We start from the raw sequence: 27,349 nt of genomic DNA on the forward strand, positions 1-27,349 counted from the left end.
TGTTATGACATATCTCACTTGCCTGACAGTTATATCAGAACCAGTGGACGAAATGCATCGTAGCAGAGAAAGCAGGGCTTCCAAATGCAGATATTCGCAGTAGGATTACGTCATTCGAAATTTGATGGCTCTAGGTACCATTGTTTTATCACAATTCGAGAAACATGCGTACATTGATGCAGATTTTTCATTATTTAATTTATTCAAATATAATACAGGGCGATAACATTTGGTGGCAACAGTTTGAAAACTGAAACGGACATTCAGAGTGATTCGACGCAAAATCGCAAAACGAAAACAATACTCCCTCATGGACAAAGTCCCTTTGGACTAATAAAAATGCACAAAGCCGTAAAACTGATTGCGTGGAAGTAGTTAAATTATGCAGCTAAACGGTTCATAAATTATTTTTCGACCTAATAATATTTCTTATTTTTGTAGCAAATCCAAGCAAAATAGTTATGGTTACTTTAAAACTTCCAGGTAAGGATCGGACCAAGGCGATGACTTCCGAAGTACCTTTGCTGAAAACAGCAATAACCTCCACAACTTCGGTTAAGAAATAATGAAGGAAACTGGCCCTATGTTGTAGATGGTCAGATTGTTCAGTCACAAATTTTCTATTGTTGGGGAAGATAAGGTCATGGTTCATACCATTGTGACCTCCATATAACAGATGGGCCGCACCGGTACGGCCCTAAATGCGGGGGCATCCTCACTCAAACGCCCTGGTTGCATTCCTTAGGGCGGAGGGGAAAATCCCCCGTCAGTGCTATGGGTGCATTTTTGGGCGGTTTGGGAGAACGCCCAGAGGCATTAGGTAATATTCTTTGCTTGTATTTTTTGTTTGTTTCGTCAAAATCTTTTTGTTTCGAGGAGTGTTTTTGTGTCTAGCACCTGTGTGTGTCGATTTGTATGACTGTCGCACTACTCCCTTGTATTTGGTGACAATTTTCTTTCTGTATCTGCTTTTAGTTATCTAGTTTTTTAATTTAAATATTTTCAGTTAAAAAAAATACGCATTTCAATAAAATCCGCATTTTCTTTTTTATTTCAAAAACGATTAGATGATAGTATACACGTATAATTGCTATTCGTTTTTCTTTAATGGTAATTTGTTTACTTTTAACGTAAAGGACCTCGAAATTTAAACTATGATATTTTCAGAAGGAATTAACTATTCTTAAGTTTTCATAAATTTCTGAAGAAGAATTCATACCTAATTAAGAAATATTAAAATCATTTTATAACTATTTTTGAAATTCAGAATTGTTTTTGAAACTCTTTAAATGAATAATTGCAGTAGAAATATTAGGGATTTTAGAAACAACTTGTGTTGAATTTTTAGCTTGGGATGTTATATGTATGCGGTGAAATGAAATAATTGCTGTTGGCCCTGTATGTGACGATCACTTACGGTTCTGAATGATTTCGGTCTTCTGAGGAGGTGGTCGTCTTAGAGAAGGGAAATTCAACGTCAATGTTTATTTATGTTGTCAAAAAAGCCACTTTTATCTATATATTTTGTGAGGGTTCAAGTTTGCTGGACTTTTCTCTCTTACCCCCTCAGAGCTCTTTTCTTTTTTATTTCCTCAGGGCTGCTTTACTCATAGCGTTTATTTTTTCATATGTTGCAATATAGTTCAGAAATTTATGTTTTTCCTTGTATAACAGTGCATTTTAATAGATATTTTTAACTAAACGGTCGTTCAGAAATCATCCCGAATAATAGCCAAATAATATACGAAATACAAACAACCAAATTTATTAATTTTATTCTAGTGATTACGAAATAATGATGTTTCGAACTGTGTTGTAGTGGTATTGTTATGACATATATCACTTGCCTAACAGTTATATCAGAACCAGGAAATGCATCGTAGCAGGGAGAGCAAGATTGCGCATGTCGTTGGGAAGAGGCTTGAGCACCGTACGACTTCGTTCAGTTCTGTCCCAGTTTTGATGGAGAGCATCCCAGGGAAATCGATTCGAGGGTCTTCCATCCCTCTTCTCCTACCATCAACCTCTCCAGAAGATTTTCGGTTCGCCACATATTTAGAGTGCCCTCATGCATTATGCATTTACAAGCAACCATGCCTTATCCGAGATCCGAACCCGGGTCCTTCGGCACCGCGAATAAATATTTTGAAACGGTAAAGGCTCCAAAAAGAGTCTATTAAAAAATTATTTGTATATTTGAAATACGCTAAGAGCAAAAATTAGATCTAGAGCTTGATTCTTAGCTCGAAAGATATTTAAGATGCTCTCCTTGTTAGATTCACAGCAATTATATGCCGGATTAATGAACGAAGCACAATGTATAAAATAATCATCTACTATTTAAGCATTTTGATTTAAGAAAATGATAGAATGTAACTGTTCATTTTATTAACAATTTAACTTTGTTACTGATAATTACTTATTATTGTATAATTGACTTCTGCTTATATACATATAAAATCTTACATAAGAATTGCAACTGCAAAATTATTAGTTAATTATGGTGTGTTTGTAAATATTATCCTTCAAATCATTCTCACTAAATACGAGGAATTCATAATAGACGAATTATTAAGTTCTGTTTATCGCCTATGAATTTATTTTATTACTTCCTTTTCGTATAATAATTGCATATTTGTGGTTATTAGAATTTTATATCAATTATGAAATGTTTATGTAAAAAATTCTTGCCAGCTGTAACTGTTTGAAAGCTTTTTACAGCAGGTAATTTAAACTAAATCTGGAAAAAAAAAAAAAAAAAAAAAAAAACTGCTGAAATTCAAGTGGAAAATAAAGGGAGAGAGGTGTAGTAATCAGATTACATCGATGCAGAAACCTGAAAAAAAGTACAATGCCTTCTCCAGGATTCGAACCTCGGACCTCCCGGATACATGTCGAGCGTGTTTCCAGTTACACCACGAAAGCTTGCGGGGAAAAAATAACTTATATCCTCCCCTTTTTAAAGGACGACTGTGGATTACGGGATCCAATCGTCAAATCCTGGTGGTAAGGAATTATCATCCACCACCTTTACACCACTTAGAACTAATTTATACAAATGCAATTACAAATAATACACATTGATACAGAAGTGCTAAATTAATGTTTGGGTTATATTCTTCTTGACGTAAACTTTTTAAATAAAGTAAATATTCCAAATCTTCGTAACAATTCTGTGAACGTAAGTCTGATGATCATCCTATCGGAAATTACTCAAGAATGTGGTTTCTGCAGGTCAATTAGGAATTAGAATGAGACATTCAAATGCAAATTCGGAGCTTAAGATTTTTTTTTAGATGAACTAACATCAAATGAACACCAGATCTGTTACTACTCGACACAAAACTATCTGTATATTCAGCTCAAGTCAATGATTACCTAGCCTCAACTCTTCTTGGAATGAAGGTTTGGGAAGGTCATTGAATCCAACTCATCTTCCACAGCAGATAAAAGACCAACTTGTCATTTTAACCGAAAGAACTTAACTTAGGTCATTACCATGTTATAACAAGTCTCCTATTCAATGTCTTTAACCGTCTTATGAATATGATAAAAAAAGGGTTAAAATACTGGAGGATTAAAGGTATAAGTGTATTCATTTCATATTTCTTTTGTCCAGCTTTCTTGAAATTGACGTCTGTAACAGCTGCATACGAGGTAGCAGCGAAGAAGCCAAAAGGATTACTTATTTTTTGAAATACACTTATCATTTGCTTTATGGATGAATCCCCATATGAATAAAGGCATTTTTCTTATTTTTTGCCAAGCCTACTGAGAAAATGAAATTAACATTGCCGGAAAGTACAAAAAACTAAACTTATTATCACCATTCTGCGTTGCCTCTGTCCTTTGTTTTCTTTGATTAATGATAACTGAAAGGCAAGACTGTACAATGTTATACATCCTAGAAAGCAAGGCTATGAACTCCCCACTTGGTGCATCATTATTCAAAGCGCGTGGTCAACTATACTACCGTTTAAGAGGGGTGGGGTCGGTCAACCTTCACTAAAAAAGCTCATTATTATGAGCATGTAAGACAAAGTTTTTCCTTGCTGTTCCTCTATTTTGTTTTTCGGCTGCAAGAAAAGGCGCCAGAAAACGTAAAAAATATAAAAAAAAGTACGAAAAAGTTCTAGGTTGAAAGTCGGACTTATTGAAATTTAAAAGTCGTTTCAAATAACAAGGATATCTAGATTTAACCTAAGCGATGTTATTCAGAAGGTCTTCGGATTTTCTGAGCGGTTTAAAAAAAAATAAATATCTTTTGCAGTAAATAATGATAATTTGTTTCTAAATAATTCAGAAAAAAAAAAAATGCGTTTCATTGGAAATTGCATTTACTTCTTCTACTGCTACAAAGTGTAATTGAAGTTAATTTCTTCGCTTGTGCAATCTTTAATAGGATTTTGCATGCATACGTACTCGTATGTCATAGGAAGGTTCATTTTAGTTTTTTTATTCTCAGGTTCAAATCTGTAAGCACGTTTTTAAAAATAAATGAGTTTAAACTTAACGAGATTAACAGTTTTTTATATAATGAGTCCCAGTAGGTGTACACTTTCATTAAAAAATTTGATGTGTACAAAACAAGACTTCCTTGTATTGGAATATTAAATTGGAACATTAAATTATACGCATTTTTCCTTGCATTTCATTTAAACTTATTGGATTGAATTAAATCTACTTCGCCGACAGCGCATAAACCACAATAGAATAAATGCATTCTTTAAAATTCACTCTAGTATTTGTTTACCATAGCGACACTCCGGCGCTAGATTCACTTAACAGTATTAATAATTATATAACAGTTAACTTATATAATAAATATATAACGGAAACTAAGTTAACTGTTATATAATCCAATAATTATATAACAGGTAACGTATATATTTCGTTCATATTATAACTCATAATGCCCAAAATTTATATCATTTAAAGAATAGAATTATCTAATCGTTGCCACATGTTCTATTCAAATACTATAATAAAGCTAGAACGATGTATAAAAGAAATTAAGAAAACAAAACAAAAAAGAAACAGTTTTCACAGACGATTGAGTATTTCTCATTTAATTAATTCAGTTCTCACTTCGCGAGAAGGCAAAAATACATAAAAACTCAAAATATCTATATTAAAAATTACGAAGTAAATCTCAAACACTTATTTCCTCGAAAAAATTCCAGAAAGAATTAAGCATGATTTAATTGGCAATAATAAATGAATGCGTTATCTTTGTTGTTGCGAAGCTAAATTTTTCTAGATTGGCAACAAATCCACTAGTCTCCTGTTTCAAATGTAAACATCAATGTCCGCCATTAAAAACAGGCTTAGCGGCAATTAAACAACTTTAAAATTGCTGATAATGCTAAAAATATTGCACACAGATTTACTAAAGGCATAAAAACCTTAACCGAAAGATAAAAGCAACATAATTCAACCATTTTTTAAAGCAAAAAATGTACAATTTACAAACATATAAGAGTAAAGAAAGTGAGATCACTGAGCCGGGTAACAGAGTGGATATGTATATAAATATATTTATATACGTTTGGTGCGGCCGATTGCAACCAAAATACGAGGTGCGCATCTACATGTTATGGCAGTCCTATATACAAAATATCAACGTTCTGAGGCTACTGGTTTTTGAGTTATGCGAGATACGTACGTACGTACGTACATACGTTCGTACAGACGCCACAAAAAATTCTCTTCAGAATTAATTTTAAAGCAGTTTTATAATTTTTTTGAAGGAAAAGAGTCTTTTATTCTGTTCTTAAGTACAGATATCACGCAAAAACATCGTTAACGGTCGATAACGGTCAAAATGGATATTTTAGTTGAAATATGCTGCCTGAAACTTTTCGCGATTACAATACTTCCATTTTACTTCGTACAAGGAAGTAAAAACATCAGACATCATTATTTACGAATATGTTAAATTAAACCTCTAAGAAGAATAGAATTTAAAAACTGGATATGTTATTTTAACGATACGTATCATCATACTGTGTAATGTAAAAATACCAACCACACGAGAGAACTTTCGGCTCGCCATGTATTTAGAGTGTCCCCCCATGCCGCAAAGACACTATACATTTACAAACATCCATGCTTCTCCGGGATTCGAACCCGGACACTTCGGTACCGCAGTAGGCTCTCCTAACTACTTCAAGACAACAATCCAAACTAATAGCAATTACTGGTCAATTTTCTCACTAGTCATGGGCCCTTTCCTTCATACCTCTGCTGCTTTGACTTGAGAGAGAATGGTAACTGTGAATGTGGGGAGGAGGGTCATCGAGATCATTTTGTGTTCTCCTGCCCACACACAGCACTTAACAGCCTCAACCAACAAGGATCCAGATTCTGGCCAAATTGGTTTCAGAATCTACAAAGTAACAGAGTTTCCCAGCGGAAACTGAAAACAATAATTGACTACTGTACTAGCAATTACTCTTCTGACACTGAAAGATAGTAGTCATAAAAGTCTATATAAGTTAGTACAATAGGTCAGCAACAGAGTATGTGATATGTATGTACAATATGTAATTTTGCATTTATGCTGTGCCAGGTTTTCATACATAAAGTTCGTACTGTATCTGAATGCTGTAATGTATCTGTACATGTTTATATCTTTTATTGATGGTACCTAATTCATACTAAGGATCACGCGTACCTCAATGGCATGCCTCTTGTAAACTTTAACTATCATGATAACGTATATGTATGGGTGTATATATCAATATGAGTGAGAGTATGTATACTTTTATTTGTTTCGGAATATCTATGTATGTAAGTGTGTACTATATATCTGTATATGAGTTCGTATTTATATGTATACACATATATTTTGACTGTACTCTTCTTCAAGTGCCTTGTATGCACATGCATATATTTCTTTGTACATTGTTGTACTCTTCTTCAAGTGCCTTGTATGCACATGTATATATTTCTTTGTACATTGTTGCACTCTTCTTCAAGTGCCTTGTATGCATATATATATCTCTTTTTTGCATTTTATAAATGTCGTCTGCTCAGCCGAGGCTGCCCAGGGCTGCGGCCTGGTAGCTAGTTGTTGACTCCCGCCGAGTTGGTAACCAATTCTGCATGGATATATCTATACCTGGGTCGGAAGCCAACTCAGCGGTTTATCTCCTAACTACTATACCGTCTAGGCGGCATGTGTTATATATATATATATATATTTTCCCCTAAGGAAACGGCTGTGGGCAAGTATTGACTATTTCCATTTACTGAACACCCCCTCATTCACGAAACGCGCTTATTTCTCCCCAAAATATTGGAAACTGAGTCACTTACTCTTTAATTCATGTTAGCTTCACATGCATCAGATTTTCAGAGGTTACTGGTTAAATAATTGATCATGACGAAGGATGTCTGCCTGAGTTAAGACATGCCTTCATGTACGACTTCAGAGATACTGCTTCATACTTATATCACGCTTGGGAAAACTCAAAAACATCTAATTATTGCTAATTACGCTACAGAGTTGAACAATTTCATCCATACTGATCACTCATGGGTGTTTGAGAATTTTAAGCCCTTCACATGTATTATTTTCATTTTTTGACTCATAAGTAATTACTGTTACCATCCGCAGGTGGGCAGTAATCTATCTTGTATAGGATTGTCTTGGTAGGGAACTTCCTGTCGAAAACTGTCCACCAGCGGCCGAGCGGTAAAATCGCTGAACACTGATAGTTCCAACCTGCACTTGAATCCAGACGAACGGGTTGGCTGCATGGACATTTTCGCTTGGAAATGCCCATGCAGCATGTACGGATGTATGTACGGATCACTCATGGGTGTTTGAGAATTTTAAGCCCTTCACATGTATTATTTTCATTTTTTGACTCATAAGTAATTACTGTTACCATCCGGCAGGTGGGCAGTAATCTACCTTGTATAGGATTGTCTTGGTAGGGAACTTCCTGTAGAAAACTGTCCACCAGCGGCCGAGCGGTAAAATCACTGAACACTGGTAGTTCCACCCTGCATTTGAATCCAGACGAAGGGGTTGGCTGCATGGGCATTTTCGTAATTTCCGCCATGTGTAACGTGTATCCGATCCAGTTTCCCTTAGAAAATCTTCCACAAAGGCATCCTTCGCCTTTTGCAGACAGGTTTTTCTCTTGAATTTTCCTTTGAGTTGACGTTACTTCGCTTAGTTTGTTCTTAGAGGACGGAGACCTTCTCAGATAGTTTACCCTTAGGCAGATAGCCCTAATGTGCTTTTCCAGTAAACTAAACCAAACCGAATGTGTAGAAAACTGGTTCATAAACACGATGCATACTAGAGGTGAGTCACTGTATGTGCATATATTTCACATTATATTAAGTGTGTAAGTACAAAAACCTGGGCGTATGTTAAAACATATGGAGAAAAAAACAGGATAAATGTAAAGTGCCTAAAAATATTTAGTAAGAATTCCGGAGACTTAAGCGGTTTTTGGATACCTCTGAGTCTCAGGGAATCAACTGCTCATCAAAATGGAGGATTACTATACACACACACACACACACACGAAGTTTCTCTACATACGTACTCGTCAAGCTTATGTGAAGTAATAACCAGTAGAATATACTATGTTATAAATATGGCAGTTATTTCATTACAGCCAGAATGACGATTTACAAAGCAATAAATAGTGCTTTTTAACGCAGAATTAAAACCAGCCCGACAGCGTACATATGATAAAATTGTATGTCTAATCCAACCTAACATGTCAAAAGTCATACTATACGGAATTTACTGTACGTTACAGATTAGTTTATTCTTTCAGGTCACCTGAATTTTTGCATAACTGTGAATTATTGTTACTCTTTGGATTGGTTTCGCAATGAAAGCCATTTAACACGAAATTATGAAACTTTCCAGTAAACCGTCTCCACATTCCACAGTAACAGCACCAAAGAATGACAATAATAATATTTTTGACGTAATTCTTAGGCGACTTTCATTTCTCATCTGTCACACAGAAGACAGTGTCAGGTAGAATGACACCCATAATGGGTGTTATTTCCATTATATCTCATGAATGAGCAACGTGAACAATGCCGAGGGTGGAAAAATTTTCTCTTTTTTTCAAGGTGACAATTTTTTTTTCCTGCCTTATTTTTACTTATGAATGGAGTTTTGCAACCGTCAGGGAAAGCTTCATAAGCATAATTTCTGTTCTTTATTTTATTTGGGTTATGCAGTGCATGCTAAGATGACGAAAGACTGAATGAGTACTTGAAACATCTGCATAAAAGAAAAAGGGAGAAAAAACATTTTTTTTTTTTTTTTTAAACACGCAGCTGAATTCAGTACTTCTAACCTGTTTCTACTCTATTCCTGCTACCTTTGACTGCCTTCATTGCGAAGACATTATTTTATTTATTATATAATATATGTATATTTTATTAATTATTGTAATACGCTCATTTGGTATGATGGTTAGTAAAGTCATTAGGTTTTTTTGGAACAGGAGACCTGAAAAATGTGCAGTGCCTTCGCCGGAACTCGAACCCTGGGCTTCTCGAATACGCGTCGAGTATGCATCCAATTATACTACTGTTGGTTTTGGTTTCGTAAAACATGACAACGCATTTTAGGGATATCTGCCTTACGGAAGGGATGCCTTCGTGGGGAGCTTTCTAATGGAAACTGACTTGTATACTCGTTACACATGGGTAAAATCACGAAAACGCCCATGCAGCGAGCCCGTTCGCCTGGAATCGAACCCAGGTCGGAACTACCACTGTTCAGCGATTTTACCGCTTGGCCCCTGGTTGACTCCCAATTACACTACGAAGGCATGCAGAAAGGAGGGAGAAAGTACCATATGTACTCCCCCTTTTAAAGGGCAACTGGAGATTAGCGGACCCATTTGCCAAATCCTGGTGGTGACGAATTATCATCCAACAGTTTTGGATCGTTTCGTTTCGTGTTCGTTTCAGCGCCACCTATAGTGTCACTAAATGTTTTTGAAACGGACACGGGAAAATTGTGCAGTGCCTCTCCAGGACTCGAACCTTGGACCTCTCGAATACGCGTCGGATATGCTTCCAATTAGACTACGAAGGTATGGGGAAAAGAGGGTGAAAATACCTTGCAGGTTAATTTGAGGTAGCTGGCATGCGACTTGTCCTGTATGGATCCCATTGGAAAACAAGGGAAATTGGAGCTGAAGAGACATGCTACAGTCTGTTAAATAATCTTTCACAGAAGTTCCTATAACAGTTTCTTTGAAATAACAAACACATTATTCAATTTTAAGCAAGTTTTCATTCAATTATTTGAAGTTCCTTACAAAATTATATGTCCTACTTTCTGAAATAAAATTTCGGAAATGTTTCAAGTTGGGAAAATGAGAACTCGAATTGGTAATCAATGTTCTGCTTCATGAAGAAGAGAGACCGCGTATTTTCCCCACCGACATGAATAGAATTTTCTTTTAAAACCACTATCGTTTTAAAGTTGAATTGTACATGAATTTAAAACGCTTTAGGAATAAAGTCTCAGTCACAAATGTTTCCACTACGAGGGACTGGAAGTCGAAAGAGACAATTTTCAGAACCCGCACATTTCCACGAAACCCACGTAACTAGATTACCATTCCCACTTACTACAAAGACTTGAACGCCAAACTGTAATCGATTATCGCTCAGACTGGGATCACGTGATCCTTCATAAGTAGAACTTTCGTCTGACTAGTTGATCTCTGCTCGGGACAGAGCTGAAGCCGAAACATTTTAGGCGAGGTTTCGAACGTAACCGCTTTATGTTCTCCAACTCAAGGAGATGAGCGTTTGATTCTAAACGCACTTTGCTTAAAATTATATATCGAAAAGCATTTTTTTTTTTTTTTTTTTTTTTTTTTTTTCATTACAAAAAAAGGTTTTGTGTTGCTTTAATTTTTCTTAGTATGGCATTGCTATTTTAAAATATTTCCCATTTTTCTTAGTACAGCTAGAGTTCTGCTTAGTGTAGATAGAGTGCAACTATTATTTGTATGATTTACACATCATTTCGTTAACTATAAAAAAATTAACGGGAAATCTCGTTACCATTAACCATTCTGCTAAATGAAAATCAGCTTTTGAACTCCCGAGGCGCAATTAACACTTTTTAATTAAAAACTAATTTGGGGTGGGGTAATAGAAAAGAATAGCAAACCACCTAATAAAGTGACGGCATTCGATTGATCTAGAAATGAGCAAGTGTTCTCTCTAAATTTCGAATTTGAGCGGAAGGTAGCGGGTAGAACGAGGCGAAAGGGATAGATCGGTTTTAAAAACAAAAAATAATGAAAACATTTCTGAAACTCATACAGTTCCCAGCACGATCCTCCGTGCGTAATGAGAAGTTAGTAGCCCAGTGAGAAGAAGGGGGATGGGAATTGTGGGGGGGCGCTTCCAATTCACTCTGCGTGATGCGTGATTTATCACGATTCTTCGTGACAGCTGCTGCCGCTCCCGGTTGATTAAGAATGGACTTACCGCCCCGGTTAATGAAGGCTGCCCCCAGCGGAGATTCTTAAAAAGTGTTTTTTCTTCTCAACTCTATTTTTGGTTTTGTTATTATTTGCTGCTGATTATTTCGCGTAGTTTGTTGTTAGAAAAACTCACTTCGGTTCCTCTGTTTGAAATGTTGAAAAGAAGATTATGATAAAAGCACTGTAGGCATAGATGTGTGAGTTGGTTATAGAAACTCTTTTTATTACATATATTATTTTTTTCGGGGGGGAGGAGGTATTAAGTAAGTTTTTGGGTAAGTAAAATTATAAAAAATATGTTACGAACTACTTTGATACTTTGATATCATTTTTTTTTTTTTTTTTTTTTTGTGCCGTTATGTGATAATACGTCGTTTTGTGTTCCATGCGTTTAACATGTTCACAGAGCTCTTACTCGATATTTTTTAATTTATTTTTCAAATTTGTTGTTATTATTGTAGTTGTGGCTAATCTCGCTTGTCTAGTATCAGGCGAAATTCATTGTGGCAAGGAGGCAAGTTTGCGCCTACCGTTGGCAACAGCTTTGGGCACCAACAGGCGACAGTACGACTTTGCTCAATTCCTCCCACAATTTTGCAGACGAACACCCTCGGAGCCGAGTCCGTTGGTCTCCCACCAGTCTCACCTTAACTTCAAAATACGATCCTGGAACTATATAATTAACCATCAAATAAAATGAACTAGAACTCAGATAAAACTAGCTAAATAATAGACTTCCTACTTCGTAAAAGCCAAAAGATATGTGATAACTTACATTTATATATTTCTTAAATGTGCGTTTAAGATTTTCATAGATTTCAGAAATGCTTTTAAGTAAAATTTTTGGTCTTATGTATCATCTAATTTGTCTATATAATTTCTTAAACTTTCAGCTCTTTTCCAACAGTCACTAATTCTGCGATTCACTAATTCCGACTTCCGTTGGTCTCCCACGCGTCTTTTCCCTAACTTGAAAATACGATCCTGGAACTATATAATTAACCATCAAATAAAATAAACTCAAACTCAGATAAAACTAGCTAAATAATAGGCTTCCTACTTCGTAAAAGCCGACAGATATGTGATAACTTACATTTATATGTTTCTTTAAATGTACGTTTAAGATTATCATAGATTTTAGAAATGCTTTTAAGTAAAATTTCTGGTCTTATGTATCATCTAATTTGATATATGTCTATATAATTTCTTAAACTTTCAGCTCTTTTCCAACAATCACTAATTCTGCGATTCACTAATTCCAACTTTTCGCTAATAATTAATATTTCAACAGTCACTTCAGTGTTTGTAATCATTGCGAATTCTAAGATACTTCTTAACATGAACATTTTTAGCTTTTTACGAAACGTATTCACGAAGTCGTAACCAACGTAAGTATCAGCATGACCATTAACCTGTAAGTAAATCAACATATCCTGAAATAAGTGACAAGTACTATAAACGCAGTTGTTCTTTTACTGGACTTAAAATGACTGACTGTAGTTCCCTTTTAAGAAACCTTTAGAGTACTTTTACATGCATTTCACTTGTAAAATCCGTTTTATGTAAAGATAAATTAGAAGTTACGATCATCCGTAACTCGTCTCGTGTTCTAAAGCCTGCCATAGATCTCAATCACGGAAAACACCTTTTTTTTAACGTATTTCTTTTCACATACTCTCAAACGTTATCTATAATCATCAAAATACCACTTTGCACAAATCCCTTTTGGAATTTCCTTTCCCGCATAAAAGTTCCAAATACCCCCAACGAACATAGATTACCAGTTTATCACCAGTACCTTTTATTGTTGTTCGAGAATGTCCCTGCCCCAGCACGTTCCCCCAAGTAAAACGCCCTGGATTTGATCACAAAAGATTCGAAATGACCTTTATTGGAAATAGTATTACTCGTTACAACTTGTAACTTGTACTTCAGGGTAAATCACGAGTGATGCAGACAGCGCATACATCTTGCACGAAGAAAGAACATTCCCAAAAGCAGACACCATTTTACGGGTCTTTTGCGGCATGTACAGTTCTTGACCTTTTTGTAAGCTATTCTTTTGCGGTGTAACTTACGGTAACACCCCTCGAAACGTAAATATAGAGATGACATGTTTTTTAGCTGACGCACGGAAAAAATGTTAGGCATTCCGATATCTATCTATAGAAAATATGTTTTCAAATAATACTAGTAATATTTTCGAACTTTAATGTAATAATTATTGGTTTTTGCCTTATAACATTTTAATTAACTCATTAAAACTAATTTTGATATATCTTAATCAATATATCTTTATTTGTATTTCTTTTATAATATTTTGTTAGACTAATTAAAACTGACTTTAATATATCTTAATTAATATATTTTTATTTGTATTTTTTCATATTATTTTAATCGACTCAATTAATTTTAATATATCATAACTTATCATTTTGATTTTGTTATTTCTCCTTCATGTCCTAAAAATAATAAGTAGTATTTATGATAAATCTCTATAGACTGCGTCATTTCAAAATTAATGTTCCTAACTTAATTATGGAATTATGTAGGAAAGGAACAGTTGGGATCGAGAACAGGCGCGTAGATTGTGTCCATTAAGCTGAGAATAAATAATTTTAGAGTGTTAATCACTTTTATGCACCAAATTCCGTCATTCCATACATCACGTTTTGTGCTCCATCAATAGCTTCAAAATTATCATATCAAAAGATAAAAAGATAAAAAAATTCATCAAAAGATAAAAACATAAGATTAAAAAGTATAAAAATAGTTAAAGAATTAAGTTATTTCTGCGCTTTTGCTGCATGTGATTGAATTGCAAAGAAATTATTATAATAAGAATTACTTTTATTAAAAAAAATATCCTATCCTAGGTAAATATTGCTAAAAGGTATTAGTTTAGACTATTGTAAATTGCTTTCGAAATGTAAAATAGAAAAATTTTTAAAAGGGGAATTAAAATTAGAAAAATTAGATATCATAATGGCAGGAAGGACGAAATACATGTTCAGTTTTCATTCACTACCGATGTTTAATGTTTTAAACACTAACCTCTTGAAAGGTTCTATTTGAAACACTAAACTGAAGGTGATTAATAATTTTTCATTTGTTTCTCCCATAAATGTAATTTTTCTAACTCTAATTTCCGTTTAAAAATTTTTCTCCAGTTTTTTAATTTCAATACTAATACAACAGTCTAAATTAATACCCTAAATAATTTTTTCCTAAGACAGGAAAATCTTTGTAATAAAAAAATTTCTTATTATTATAATTTCTTTATATGTATATATTACATTATACATATTATATTACATTATGTATTATGTATATATTACATTATATGTATATACATGTATACATATAAACTGAGGTAGATTAAATATTCATTTTTATTTTTGACATCTGCGGCCACAATTCACTTGGAACTCTAATCGTACCTAATTCAGGACAATTGATTTTTGATAACTATGCGGTAAAAAGAGAAGCAGCAATATGTCGAAGTGGCAGAAAGCAAGTGCGTGGTTATCCAGTATGGCAGCTTAATCCAGAGAAAGGTTTCGGTTCTCGAAATTTTGAATTCCGAATTAACTACGTCATCATCGTTGTGATCGATTAATCTAGAAATGACGCAATGCAGAATAAGTTATTATTTTTAGAGTAGAAAGGGGAAATACTCAAATTAAAAGGAAGAATTAAAAGGGTATTCCTAATTTAAATTAAAATTTGATTTATATATTTTAATCGTACATATAATCAAAAATATCATCATATAGTCAAAATTATGTAATCAAGACATAATAATTCAATCAAAAAAAAGGAAGTAACACCCTAACAGGAAGTACATACATCAAAACTAAAACAGAAACGAAACAATTTAGTAAAATAAGATAATAAATGTATTATAAAAATTGTTGAAAATTCCTTGGTATTTTTCAAGGAGCAGCCGAAGGATTTTGGAGAGCCACGTTTCTAGCCTATAACAGAATGATTATAAATTCTTGAAATAATTCAAAAGTACCAAACTAAAATAAATTTAATTAAGATTATCTACCAGAAAAGAGGGTGATAAAATAATTATAATAGTTAGGAAAGTGCAATAAAGTAAAAATTATTATTTTTTTAATTTTAATTAATCAACATACAGTCTGCTCCTTTGTAACCCTACAGCAAAATATGGGGTAAAAAAATGAAAAGTATAAAAAAGAATATATGAAGTAAGCAATCAGAAAAACCATTGAATAAATTAAAGACAATGTGTTAAACAATTATTTAAATGAACGAAAGACAATACAAAACTGCTAAAAAGTTTGTAAATGGAAAGCAACTACTGCAAATCAAAGTTAGACTTCTTTCAAGTCAAAATTTATAACGAAACAAATTTATTTAAAAAGAAATTTACTAAAAGGAAAATAAATACGAAGTTTTAATAATAATTTACGCAGAAAAAATTTTTCAAATTTGAGGAAAAAAAATGTACCAAAAAATGGAAGGAACGTAAAAAGGAACGGTTTTCCGTTTCTTTTTACGAAAAAGAAAAAAAAAAAAAAAAAAAAAAAAAAAAATAGAAAACTTAAGGGTACTATGCCTAAAATTGGAAAAAACTAAAAATTAAGCTCAATCAATTAATTCAATTACATCAATTTGAATGGAATAGGAAAAATAAAGTTAAAAAAAAACTTGAATGAAGAAATTCAGCCAAATGGTGATTCTCCGTGAGACTTTCAAATATGCTGTTTAGAAGTGGGGAGTAGTAGGAGAGAAGTTTGATAAAATGGAAATACTAAAAGGCAAGAAATGGATAGTGGAATAATGGAAACGAAAAAAACTGGGGAGCATTTACTTTTTCTTATACGTATAATATGCATATGTGTTATGTATACGTATAATGTGCGTGACTATTTCGTTTTTAATGAAAAACTTTTAAAAAACATTGCAAGATTTTATTATTCTGAAATATTAATTTAACATCACAGGACATTAACAGGTTTAAAATATACATTGCTCTACCTGTAATTTCTTACGTAGAATATCTGAAGAGTCTTTTGAAAGAATCATATTCTGGCATGTTTTCTCACTCTCCTGCTTTTGCGACATTTAGCTAGAGTGAAAATAAGATCAAGAATTCACTTTACAATGCTTGGAAAATAGTCTTCAAGGCAGAATAGTCCAAAAGATTTCACTTGTTATTCTGATGTATTCTAAGGAATTCTGAGAGTTACCACAAACATGTGGAGCTCTTGACTTATATGGTTTACTTCAAAATTTTTTTTATCTTGTATGGAATTCCAGCTAAACAGAAACATTTGTAACCAGCATGCAAAAATTCCAAACTCTTGAAAAGAAAAATGAAAGCAGTTCGGCTGCAAACCATGAACTTCTCTGTCAAAGGCGATAAAAACGACAGAAAACGACACAAAAGTCGCCAAGCCAGATCACTAATCGGATGATTGATTGAAATGTCAAGGAGTTCCAAACAGGCACAATTCGTCGTCAGGTCAAGCAACTTGTCTGTGCAGACGATGATAGCTGGATTGAAAGGTGATGGTATAACTGTAGGATGAGACTTTGATGGCCATGAATTGTTGTACAAAAACAGATAAGAAATTAACAAAAGAAAAAAAAAAAGCTCCCATCCACCGTTTATACTCGTTATGTAGATTTCATTTTTAGATTCTTTCAGGATCCGGTGCTTTATGTAGTTTAAGTAGAAGTAGAAGTTAATTACAGAAAAGAAGAAAGATACTAGTTCTACCCATACTTTAGAGAGCTTTAATTTGTAACCTTTTTTTTTTTTTTTTTTTTTTGCGTTTGTAACGGAAGACATGTGTACCTTCAGGAAATCAAAAACTGGATGTCCTCTGACGTCTGTTACCCATACTTTAGAGAGCTTTAATTTGTAACGTATTTTTTTGCGTTTGTAACGGAAGACATGGGTACTTTCAGAAAATCAAAAGTTGGATGCGCTCTGACATCTGTTTGCGATTACTGTACAATCTTAAGCCTCTTAAACCCGCAAATAGTATTCATTAACTATAAAATAATTAGTTCTTGTTCATACCTCCTGTTTTAAAACTGAATGGAAACAATTTTATGCTTGAAATATTTGGATGTTTAGTGAAGAAACTTGTATAAATATAACATAGTGTATAAATACAACATCATTAACGCCCTTTTCTTGGCAGTTATAATAGCAACGACTTTTTCTTTTTCTTGCGGTTTTAGGATAAACTTAATTTAACCAGGGAGTTTAGTTATCATCCTTTAATTCGATTTAAACCACCTAATGGCGTTATATGCTGAGTTCGTTTCCTTCCAGAATTAAACTAAAATCGTTCTTTTTAAAAGTTTGATTGCAGAAAACACGTCTAACAGTCTTCTTTAAGAAAAATAGCTTATTTTAGTATAAAATATACCTAAAATGTCTCTCTTCTATGAAATAGCATTTCTTTTCTGACCAAATTGAAAAATTTATAGTTTGTATTTAATAGTTTTATGTACATATACTGACAAGAAAGCAGTGTAATAAATATAAAAGCTTTTTGATGATTTTACTGCAAATTATTTTCATTACTTTACTAAAGAATTCTATATGAAAGGTAATATATATATGTACCTTTCATATAGAATAGGTTTTATAGGTGATTTTTGTAATATATACATGTTTACAAGCATATGAAAGTTGTAGTTTCTGATGAAAGGTACACATTCATATGAGAGATTTAAGCTTCAAATTTTTAAATAAATGCAGATTTTATTAATTTATTTATTTGAATTTCAGTTGTATTGCAGTTGATATTTGAATTTATAGTGCCGAAGGGTAGGAAAAGCACGGATTTTCGTGCATCAAACTAGTAACGAAATTGAAGTGGTACATCTGAAGCGTTACGTCACTGGATCGAGCTAATAGGTAGCAAGACTTATTCCAAAATCAATTAAAAGTCTAAACTGAGACATAATATCAAATGTCCCGAAAATGGTTTCCAGCAAGTGTAGGTAGATATCACTTGTTTGACTCTCAGAAACAAAATTTCACTTTTAAGTTTGAAGTATCATTAGGCTTTTTGATGCTAGAGTCGTGAAAAGTGTGCAGTGCATGCCTTGTCGGGATTCGAACTCTGTACCTCCCGAACGAAAGTCGAGTTTGTTGCCAGTTACACCACGAAAGTATTCGGAAATGATGGAGAAAATACCTTATATACTCCCCTTTTTAAAGGCGACTGGGAATGAGGGGACCCAATCGCCATATGTGGTGGCGAGTTATCCTACACCACCTTTTAATTCGGCGCCACTGTGGAGTCATTAGATATTTTTTGGAATCGGAGACAGAAAAATGGGGAGCGCCCTCGTCGAGATTCGAACCCCGGACCTCTCTCGAATACGAGTAGAGTTTGCTTCCAGTTACACCATGAAGGCATGCGGGAGGACAAATTATATTCTCTTTAAATTATTTTTTTATTCAGGAAATTAATTACATTCGAACTAGAATCATTTTTCATTTTATACAGGCCCACTAATATCTGAGTGATTAAGACAGCCGAACGTTGATACTTTAACCAGGATTTGAATCTCGGAAGACGAGCTGGCTGCATGGATGTTTTCATGGTTAAGCGCACGTGCAACGTGGCAAATTACTTGCCACGTTGCACGTGTTTTGCCCTAAATAAATAAGCTAGACAACCACTATTTTATATGTAAATATTTTAACTATAATTTCGGATCTCCTACAGTCGAGCACAATTCTGTAGTCTGGTTTATCGAATCAAAAATAAATAAATAAAATAAACAATTTTTTAAAAATCTGAAATTATTCGAGATTTACAGTCGCCTAAAAGGAATCTTTTAAAGTTTAATATGCTTTATTAGTAGTAATTAATTAGTGCTTTATTAGTAGTAATTATCAATAAAGTCGAAATAGCTATAAGTGAAGAAAGTATATAACGCCATTCTGTAAATATATCTAATGTTTTTAGTCAGATATATCATGATTTAAATGCATTTTAAATCAATCAGACTGAAAAAGGTAAAAAGTAATGTTCTTAAGAACTGCATCTACTGCTTTTAAATACTCGTAGTTTAGTTTATTAATTAAGGAAAGACAGATTAAATGGGAAAGATTATATCTTACATATTGTCCAATGGTAGAAACTCGAATGAGGCCTCCCAGACAGTATAATGGTTAGGGGAGCCTGACTGCGATACCAAAGAGCCCGGGTTCGAATCCCGGAAAAGGCAAGGATGTAAAGTTCTCTGTATCTTCATAGGAGGTAACGGTGGCTGCCTATTAGGCGTCTTCACAATAAAATGGTCACCGATTCTGGCCTTAGTAGTAGCCAATGCCGTTATAGGAAAGTGTCCGCCATTTGTAAAAAAGAAACGAATGAAAAGCGAAATAAAGCGTTTCAGTGGAAAATCATGCTCAGAGACCATTAACCTTCTGGGTTAAAAATAAATATAAATAAATAATAAATTAAAAAAAATCTTAAAGCTTTATTTACAATAAATAATTTTAATATGCGCATATCTTTAGAATTTTCGGATATACAGTCTCGCACGCTGGAGACAAAAGTGTTTTTGTTTTCGCACAGTGTTGCCATTGCTCGCTTTAAAATCCTTGAGTTTGTTAATCAAAAATTCGCTTAAGTTTTACAAAATATAAAATCGGTAACTAAACAAATTCCAAATGTGGGTTTTGAGGTGCCTATATTCGGGTGGAAACGTACATTATTCAAAATTTGATGGCTATAGGCACCGTCGTTTTATCAGAATACGAGAAATATACATACATTTATGTAGATTCTTCATTATTTGATTTATTTAAATATAATACAGCGCTATAATATTTGGTGGCAACAGTTTGAAAAGTGAACCGACATTTAAAGTTCTCAATGCAAAATGCCGAAACGAAAATAGCTTTTCTGGGCTAACGACCTTTGGGCTAAAAAGATCGCATTTATTGAAACATTATAGATTGAAATATGGAAAAGTTTACAATTCTATGGCTTAGAAGTTTTTTCAACATATTTCTTTTTTAAGCGCCGCTTGGGGCCAAATTCGACTTTTCTTGTTTTGTATTCAGTGCCGCTTCCTTGTGTAAGCAATTAGAAAGTCGCGGTAGTGGGGCGGGAATCCATATTTCACGTTTTTTTCCCCCAATTTATCTGTTATTTTCGCACATGAAAGGCGTCAGATTCAGACCATGATATAAAATAACATGTTCTTATGAGTGGAAGATAAATGTTCAAGTAACGCCTCTAGATTTTTTCTTTTTTTTCGCCTTTGTCATGTTATGAAACATAACGAAAGGGGGAAGCTAGTAATCATAAAAATTTTTTTAATTACTTCATGTAGTATTTTCCTGAAGTAAACTCTTAACAGTAAATAGACATCGTCTTGCTCTTCAATCCAAATCTTGCCAAAAGCATTATTACCAGTTCGTCATAAAAGAATTTCCAGAGGGGATAGCTTATTTCATTTTAAGATTTCCTTGTCCTCCTTAAACGGGTTTGTCACACAATTTCATTCGGGATCACTAGAAGTTTAGCTTTCTCAAGCCGTAATTATGAGGTTAACATCTTTCGTAACGAACGGAAAACGAAGTAGACCACACAAATCTTTCACACGTGCGAATGCGGCGGATTGTGTTTCTTAACAATGAGGTGGTTCTGCACAATGCAGTTATCAATTATTTATGCATAAACAATGCAAAATTGCTTTTCTTAAACGTGCATACTGGTATACCTATTCCGTTTTTCTTGAATTCTTGGTGTTTCACTGAAGGTCTTAGCAAGATTTATGCTATTTAGAAACGTGTAGTAATTTATTTTATTAATACGTTCGCACGTTATTTAGGTGTTTAACTACCTGTAAGGCATTTGAAGTGTGTACATAAGCCACTGTTTTAAATATCCTTAAAGCAATTTGAGGTAAATTAAACTGGCATTGTTAACTTTAAATTAATTATAAATGCTCTAATTTATAAATAAATAACGATAACATTACATTTCTTTTTGCGCTAGTTCATCAAAGTGTATATGATAAACGTCTCAGTACTTCGTACATTTTGAGCAATGCTTTCGTTTAGCGCAACTCCTTCAAGTGATCATGAAAGTTTTATATATTTATATATTTGTAATTGAAATAACATGTACGATACTTAGCTCATAAATCACTTAGAGCTTTCTATATAAATACACCATATGAGTTTCAAATCATGTCCGGGACCGCTTCAATATCATCTTAGGCTAATGAGCTTTTGCAGCGCTCTGAATACCTTACATTTACCAGCTCTCACAAGAATAACAATAAATTTTGCAAAATATTCTTTTTCTTCCGCAAGCCAGAGCGAAAGATACAGCTGTAATCGTTCTCTAATAACGATGCAAAAAATATGATTCATTTTCATATATTTTCCAGTGTGATGCGATACGGAATCCACTTTAAAAATTTCGATAGAAAAATAAGCTAATTCTCTCTCATTATATCAGCAACAATGGCAAGCAGTTTTTAATGACTTTCGTCTTTCTAATCAAATGGGCGTAAAAGCTCAAGTTCCATCCAATATTTCACCTATATTCAATTTTAGTCCACTAAATGTGGCAAAAAAATTGATCATAATTCATCAGAAATCAATAACGCGAACAAACAGATGAACACACAAACAGGTATTCTTCTTTATACATACAGATTTTATAAAACTTACAAATTTTTGATTAACAAACTCTATGATTTGAAAGCGAGCGGCAATACTTTTCGAAATAAAGCATCTTTATCTCCAACGCTCGAGACTGTTGCCAATAGAAAAAATGAAAGAGAAAATTAGTGTTTTCAGAGATTTTTAATTAATATCTCGTCTGATTAAAGTTGTACGAAGATGGGAATAGTCGAAATGGCTTCCCACGAATTTTTGGAATCGGGAATAATGTATTTAATGTTTGGTAATGCTATTTTTATTTATTTGTAAAATTTAGGAATTTTTTATTAACACTCTCCGATTTCAAAACGAGCAGTGGCAACACTTCAAAGCAGATTTTTATCTCCAGCGTTCGAGACTTTTGCCTCGGAAAAATGAGGACTAAAATTAGCGTTTCCAGAATTTTTAATTAATATCTCTGCATTTTTTTCCATTGGAAAAAAAGTGGACGCCAACCTTTTTCAAAACCCAAAAACGAACTGTAGAAAACTTGGTGATGATAGGCTATAGTAATGACTGAATTAATCGCGAACAAACACTGTCATTCTTTTTTATATATACAGATGACATGCATAGACAGCTGTTAATTTCACAGGCGAAGCTTCATTTTTATATTTATTTTGCATAATATTAAAGTATACTTTTTTTTTCAGGTGATAAACCCCATTCATGCAAACATTGTCATAAACGCTTTGCATTAGCGTGCAATCTGAGAGCTCATTTAAAAACTCATGAAGGTGAGTATTTTAAAATTACGTAAAATTTAAAATTATACTAAATTTAATGCTTTGCTGACAGTTGACGTGCACTTATATTCCCTGTAAATACAGATACATGTCATTTGTCCACGATACGGTCAAGTACACTAAGTTGCAATAATCTTAAAGTCAATTAAAGTTTACTTGAATGAAAAAATGAAACATAATTTTCTGCTGCTTTTCATCACGTTCAAAGTATTGAGGAAAACAGTTTAACGATCTATAAATACATGAACAATTTCATAACGAGTAGTTATAAGATCACATAAGACAACTTAATTCTGAGCTATATCACATGGTTCTGTGTTATGTGATATGTAATTAAAATGTTAAATGCTATTAGATCATTTCCTTTGCTTACATACCCATTCAACAGTTCGAAATTTAATAAACTATAATTCGATCATATAAATGAAAATAAAAATTGCTATCGAATAATGATTTCAGTCGAAGTGAATGCGTATTTTATTTGCACTTAAAATAAAAATTCCTTTTCTACTAAATGCAATAGTTTTCGATGAAGAATAGTTCAATTTTTGTATTACTCTATAACGAGATTTTTCAGCTTTCTGTGTTCTAGTGTCATAAATTGTCAGTTAATAAATTAAACTGAAAGAAAAAAAATTAATTTGCTAATTTGTTAGCTTAGTTGTATTGTAATTAAATGAAGTCAAGAATATCAAAATATTGTTGCTGAATTTAACATATTGTTATGACTTTTCTTAGAAGAGCTACTGAATTTGTTTAGAAATTTTAACACACTATCCTAAATTAATCACCATGGAAACTATATACAACATCCTAAAGGAACCATATGTTTTTCAGGATAGACCCTCTATCCTAACGGACCATATGTTTTCTACTATTACCTCCAGTATTAGTTGAAAGCATATATAATGTAAACATTGTTACCGTACCTTATTACTGAACCTAAACTATTTATTTAACTTTATTTTATTTTATTAGACCAAAGGAACTGTAGACACCTAAAGGGCTATTAGTATCAAAACTGCATTTTGCTTCGCTCAGTTTTCTGCGTTGATTCACTTTTCAAACTGTTGCCACCAAATATTATCACCATGTATTATATTTAAAAAAACTAAATAGTGAAGAATCTGCATGAATACATGATTTTTTCTCGCACTGTGAAGAAACAACGGAAATTTAGAGCCGTCGAATTTTGTATAAAGTAGTCCTCTAACCAAAAATGGGCACTTAAAAGCCCGAATTTTCAATTTCGTATTTTTTTTTTTTTTTATTTATTTATTTATTATTTTTTTTTTTTATTGTACATTTGAAATTTTGTAAAACATTAACGAATTTTTGATTAACAAACTCAATGGCAACCCTGCACGGGGGAAAAAAATAAATAAAAAAAATTTTATCTCCAGTGCGAGACTACGTATCGGAAATTCTAAAGATACGCTGTTTTTAAATATTTTGTGATATTATATTTAATAAATATAGGTAACTCACAAAACGTTGAAAAAATGCGCCCTTTTAAGCGTAGTATAAAATACGATTGTTTTTTTTTATTTTTTTAATTTTACAAGTTTCTGCAAGAACTGTTGAAAGAAACATTGGTATAACTCTGGGATAGAGAAGGAGGGGAAGGAAATGCTTAAAACATCCATTTCTGTGTTTCACCTTTTACAAATTTCAGTCAGAAGACCAAAATATAATTGTAATTCTAAAAGTAACCACTTTGCAGATACGAATTTTGTGGATCCCTGTGCAGACACTAGTCATCAGTGTATTCCAGTTATGTTTAACCAAACAGATCCAAACGAGTAACCTTGTAAACTTGTCCTTAATACGTCTGTTCGTTAACTGGCTAGCTACCATGATAAATATGATAAGCGTAGAACGTCATAATTGCGATTCATAATTAAGTGACCAGTTCCGACCATACCAGGATCAAATCTGAATTAAACACTCCGCCTTCCTGCCATGTTATTTTAAATTCTTTCATGAGGTAAATTTAAATATTGCATTATGGCTTCCTGGTGAGATGTAATTCAATAGGACTACCGGCTGATGTTTGATTTCGCGTGCTTCAGTCAAGGCAGTTTCACGCCCTCAGACCTCATTCATTGCTGATGAAAAAGTTCAAGTGCCTAGCTTCTAAAAAAGGAGTAAATAAATCCAGAACTCATGAATGCGTTGAGATTTATTATCGGCATGACCCGGAATTCCACATGACACGAGGAATGGAACAAGAACTTAATGAAAATTTCCAGTGCCAAACTGCCATTGGTTTAATTCATGATCATTTAACTGTAGCATAACAAGCTTTTTCATATATCTTTTCATCACTTTTAAATCAATCACTTATCTTCTTCATGATACATACTTTTGTTGGTCGCTCAAGGTCTAATCTGCGGCAAATATCTGCTTTTAGAAAGGATTAACAGTCTCTTGCAATGCCCAGAGTTTCAGTTATTTAGATATTTGTCGAATATGTAAAAAGATAAAATTGTTGAAAAAAGTTAACTCCAATTAAATTATATTCTCAATTAAAAAAAACTGAAATCTTTCAGATATTAAATAACGCCTGTAAGGATCCTAAGTTTTACTAACGTTTATTTTATTTTAAAACTGTACTATCACTTCTTATTTTCAACTTCCGGCCAGAATTAAATGCTTTAACTTGTTTATGCAAATTGTTTTGCTAATGCCCAAGTACTTAAGTTGTGGCTTTTTGCCAAGAGAAAGAGAGAAGGAGTTTTAGGAAGCAAGCCACTTGCCACTGCAGTTTTACGAGTTTTCACTCGATTGCTGGTTGCCTTTAAGGCCTAAGGTTTAGCGCTCTTGATATTTGCAAACGTATTGTAGTTTCAGCAGCTCGGCGTACTATAGACATACCCCTTTTTAAATAAAGGCTAGTCTTAGTGCTAGGCATTTGTATACTAATTCAAAGTTAGCTTTTAGTTACACTTTTAGTTAGTAGTTTTATATTCTTACGTTCAGACCACAAGTGGTTCGTCTCTGTATTCCGAAGTTCAAAAGTGCCTGTAAAGTATTAAAAATAAAGGGTTTCGTATACCCTTCCTGCTTGTGTCGTCTGTTATACACAAATCTCGAACATAACTTGAGTAAGCTCCCTGTTCTTATTCAGGTTATACCATATTTCCAAAGCAAATCAAAAGAAACACAAGTCCTGACACGCCTAAAGTGGAGCTCTTTTAACGTATTGTGTGTTACTTTTATTTATTAAATATCATGTTCTTCGCACTTAAACCATAAAATTCGGTTCAACAGCAATATCAGAAAATATTTAAAAAGAGCATATCTTTAGAATTTCCGACACATATTCTCGCGCGCTGCTGATAATCCCTTTCCCCCTCGTACAGTGTTGCCATTGCTCGCTTTGAAATCGTGGAATTTGTTATTAAAAAATTCGTTACAGTTTTACAAAATATGAAACCGATAATAAAACATATTCCAAATTCGAAATTTGAGCTTTTAGATACCCATATTCGAATGAAGGACCACATTATTCGAAATTTGATGTCTCTAGGTACCGCTGTTTTTTCGCAGTGCGAGAAACATACATACATTCATCCAGATTCTTCATTATTTTTCTTTAGATACAATGCAGGGCTGTAATATTTGGTGGCAACAATTTGAAAAGTGATTCAGACTCTTAAAGTGAACCAACGCAAGATGCCAAAAAGAAATCAATAGCCCATTTGCGCTAATTGCCACGTTTGGGCTAAAAACCCAGAAAATTTTGGCAGTTTCCTTCTCGGACAACAGTTTCCTTCTTCTTTTACTATCATTTGTTGTTTAAATAAGCATATGCTGATATAAATATTTAAAAAACTTTTTAGTTATGTAACTGTCACATCGTTTCTTTAATTATTCAAAGTACGGATTTTTTTCAGCTAATTTCTTAATTAGATATTAAAAAGCTTGCACATTGACAGAATAGATTTTAATAAAATTAATTTGCATTGCTTAATATAATGGGACCCCTTTATATCACGCTTGTTTTTTTTTTTAAATTATTCCAGAAATTTGCACTTGCGTAGTCGTCAACAAAGGATTTGCGTGAATTTCATTTTCCCGTCTAGAGTTATTTAGGCAAAAATGACATGTGTATGCAGTATTTTTATAATGTTCCCTCATATTTTCTACTCCAAATGAAGACCTTATTTTTTTTTTCAAACATTTTAACCTCCAGATTTTACATTAATAAGGGTACAATTGACAGGATTTAGATTTAGGTTGTTCCTAACCTTTTAAGTTTTTAAATACGATCTATTACCACACAGTTTCAGTGCTGAAATATACTCTTCGCCATGTATGCCATGTTCGAGAGGCTATTTTTTTCTTGCATTTCTGGTTACAATGAATTCAAGAAATAGAATCATCCGAATCTCTTCGATGCTGCC

General features: G+C 33.3%; 1 protein-coding gene across 1 annotated transcript in view; it reads left to right on the top strand.

The window, feature by feature from the left end:
* Positions 1-27,349, top strand: part of LOC118195941 (uncharacterized) — a 186,468-nt gene that overhangs the window by 136,464 nt on the left and 22,655 nt on the right. Inside the window, exon 7 of the mRNA XM_085813888.1 lies at positions 22,848-22,931. Within this exon, the coding sequence (XP_085670014.1) occupies positions 22,848-22,931 (84 nt within the window). The remainder of the gene's footprint in view (positions 1-22,847; positions 22,932-27,349) is intronic.

Source organism: Stegodyphus dumicola, chromosome 1 (assembly GCF_044657685.1).
Source record: "Stegodyphus dumicola isolate Sdum_Otavi_A_Nest chromosome 1, ASM4465768v1".
Taxonomy (NCBI): Eukaryota; Metazoa; Arthropoda; class Arachnida; order Araneae; family Eresidae; genus Stegodyphus; species Stegodyphus dumicola.